A 2,095-nucleotide genomic window follows, 5' to 3' on the forward strand; every position below is an offset into this window, starting at 1 on the left:
GGCTTAATACCGAGTGCAAAGGGCAGGGGAGCTGCCACGATAACAGGGCTGGCTGCGGCGGACTTGGCGTGAGCGGCTGTCACGGCTCTGACCTTCCTATTTCCAATGGACTTGTCATTGGGGCGGGGGGAAAAACCCCACCAGCTCCTGCTGGGGACCTGACGGCTGTTGGTGAGCCAGGATTAGCTCGGGACGGGGTGGGAAGAGGCAGAGGACCGGCAGGAAAGCACCCTCACAGGGTGCTGTGTCCCCCTCTGCTCGGGGGGTGCTGGCGGAAGCAGGAGAGGCCGAAGCCACAGCGAGGAGCAGGGTGGGGAGGGCTGCGAAGACTCCGGGGGTGTTTAAGGCGATGCTGACCGCATCCCAAAGGGGCCGTAGGAGACGGCGGTGGGGGGCTTTGCGTGCAAGTTTGGGCATGTAGTGGACTGGTGGAGGAGACTTCATGCAGCTTCTCCAGGTTTCCTTCTTGAAAAATACCCCTTCACAGCCTACATCAGTGACTTTGCAGCACTTTTAGTGCTATTTTAGGCCTATTTTTAAATGCCAAACCAGTCTCACAGAGCTGCCTGTGCCTTGGCAGGATTTGTTCACGGGTTCATCAAGAGCAAAGCCCATGTTCTGCCGCTGGCTGTTGCACAAGGCAGAGCAAAGCCCACAGGCCCAGGGCTCCGAAAGCTGTGCCACAGAGAGGTACCAAAACAGCCCGGGCCGGCTCCTGGGGGAAGGAGTGGGTTGTTTTGGTTTGTTTTTTAACTATTTTTGTTGTTGTTGTTTTTTTAAAATGGCCTTTTGGACCTGTGAGAGCTGCTCCAACTTTCTTTTAAGAGGAACACCCCCCACACACCTGTAACTCAGTGGCTGAAAAATCCCATTGACACTGGCAGATGGAGCTGTGTGGCTTTGGTGACACGCTAAAAGCTGGCGCTGGCTTTTGTCACACACCTCGGCCAGCCCGGCCTGGCACTTGGCTACAATGCCAGACTGACGTACGTGCATGCTCATACACATTAGTAAAGATGGCTTTTTGGGGTTTAATTAGATGTTGATGAAGCTTTGTCTAAACAAGGTTCCAGCCACCCTTGGCGCGGCCCTGCCAAGCAGCTCAGCATCGTGCCCCTGCGGTGCTGGGCAAGCGGAGCTGCGAGGAGCGGGGTGCAGGGGGCTGCTGACGCTTGTCCACCCGGGCTTCCCCGCAGGGCTGCACCGCAAGTACCGGGCAGCGACCGGCTCCCCTTGGAGCAGTTCCCCTGCCAGGCAGGGTGAGAGGGGCTGTACTCAGCGTGCTGCCCCCAGGGAGAGCTTGGGGAGAGAAACTCGGCCTCCCAGGCACCGCGTTTGGCTTTTACGCAATCCGGTGTGGGGTGGTTTTGCCCCAAAAACACAACACGCAGAACTTGCAAGCAGCACAGAGAGGCCTCGCCAAGTATGGGGGCTGCTGGGGCGGGAGCGCTGCCTGTGCGCTGCCTGCACGGTTGGTGTTACAAAACAAACGAGTGTTTTGCTTGGACCTCTCAGCACAACAGGAAAAAAAAAAGTCCCCAAACAGAACTGATGGGAGAAAGATGAGAAATTCCCATCATAACAAGCACACTCCCCGCCCAAATCTCTCCCCCACTTGGCTTCCAGCACCACCCCCACTTAACGCCCTTCCCCGGGCATCTGGATCACAGGGAACACCCGGAGCGAGTGCCTTGGTGCAGGGCTGGGATGCCAGCTGCTGCCTGGAGCCCTTGGAGCCTCCGTCCTCCGCAAGCCCAAAGGCAGCGACGCGGCTGAAACGTGCATCTGGGTCCGAGATGCTTTTCCCCGGGAGCCCACGGCCCATGGGAGCCAAGCGGTGTCACATGCGGAGAACAAGAAGCGCTTACCTCATTCGTGCTTCCCTGGGGAGAGGCATTGGGAAGGAGGAGACAGAAAAAGAAAATAAAAAAAAAGCATCTCTGTGTATCACGCACATCCATGGGAGCGCACGGTGCTCACGCCTCCGGCCACCGCCGCTTGCTGGTGCCCCCAGGGCCGTGTATTCCCAGGGGGGCTCGCCCCGCACAGGCTGCCCCTCTTGCAGGCCCCCTCACAGCTCCGTCCACCCGGTCCC

At 58.6% G+C, this 2,095-nt stretch overlaps 1 protein-coding gene across 1 annotated transcript in view; it reads right to left on the reverse strand.

The window, feature by feature from the left end:
- ATL1 (atlastin GTPase 1) overlaps positions 1-2,095 on the reverse strand; it is a 24,961-nt gene that overhangs the window by 977 nt on the left and 21,889 nt on the right. The window contains exon 14 of the mRNA XM_009698511.1: positions 1,869-1,883. Coding sequence (XP_009696813.1) covers positions 1,869-1,883 — 15 coding nt within the window. The remainder of the gene's footprint in view (positions 1-1,868; positions 1,884-2,095) is intronic.

This window comes from Cariama cristata, unplaced genomic scaffold (genome assembly GCF_000690535.1).
Source record: "Cariama cristata isolate BGI_N322 unplaced genomic scaffold, ASM69053v1 scaffold3694, whole genome shotgun sequence".
Lineage (NCBI taxonomy): Eukaryota > Metazoa > Chordata > Aves > Cariamiformes > Cariamidae > Cariama > Cariama cristata.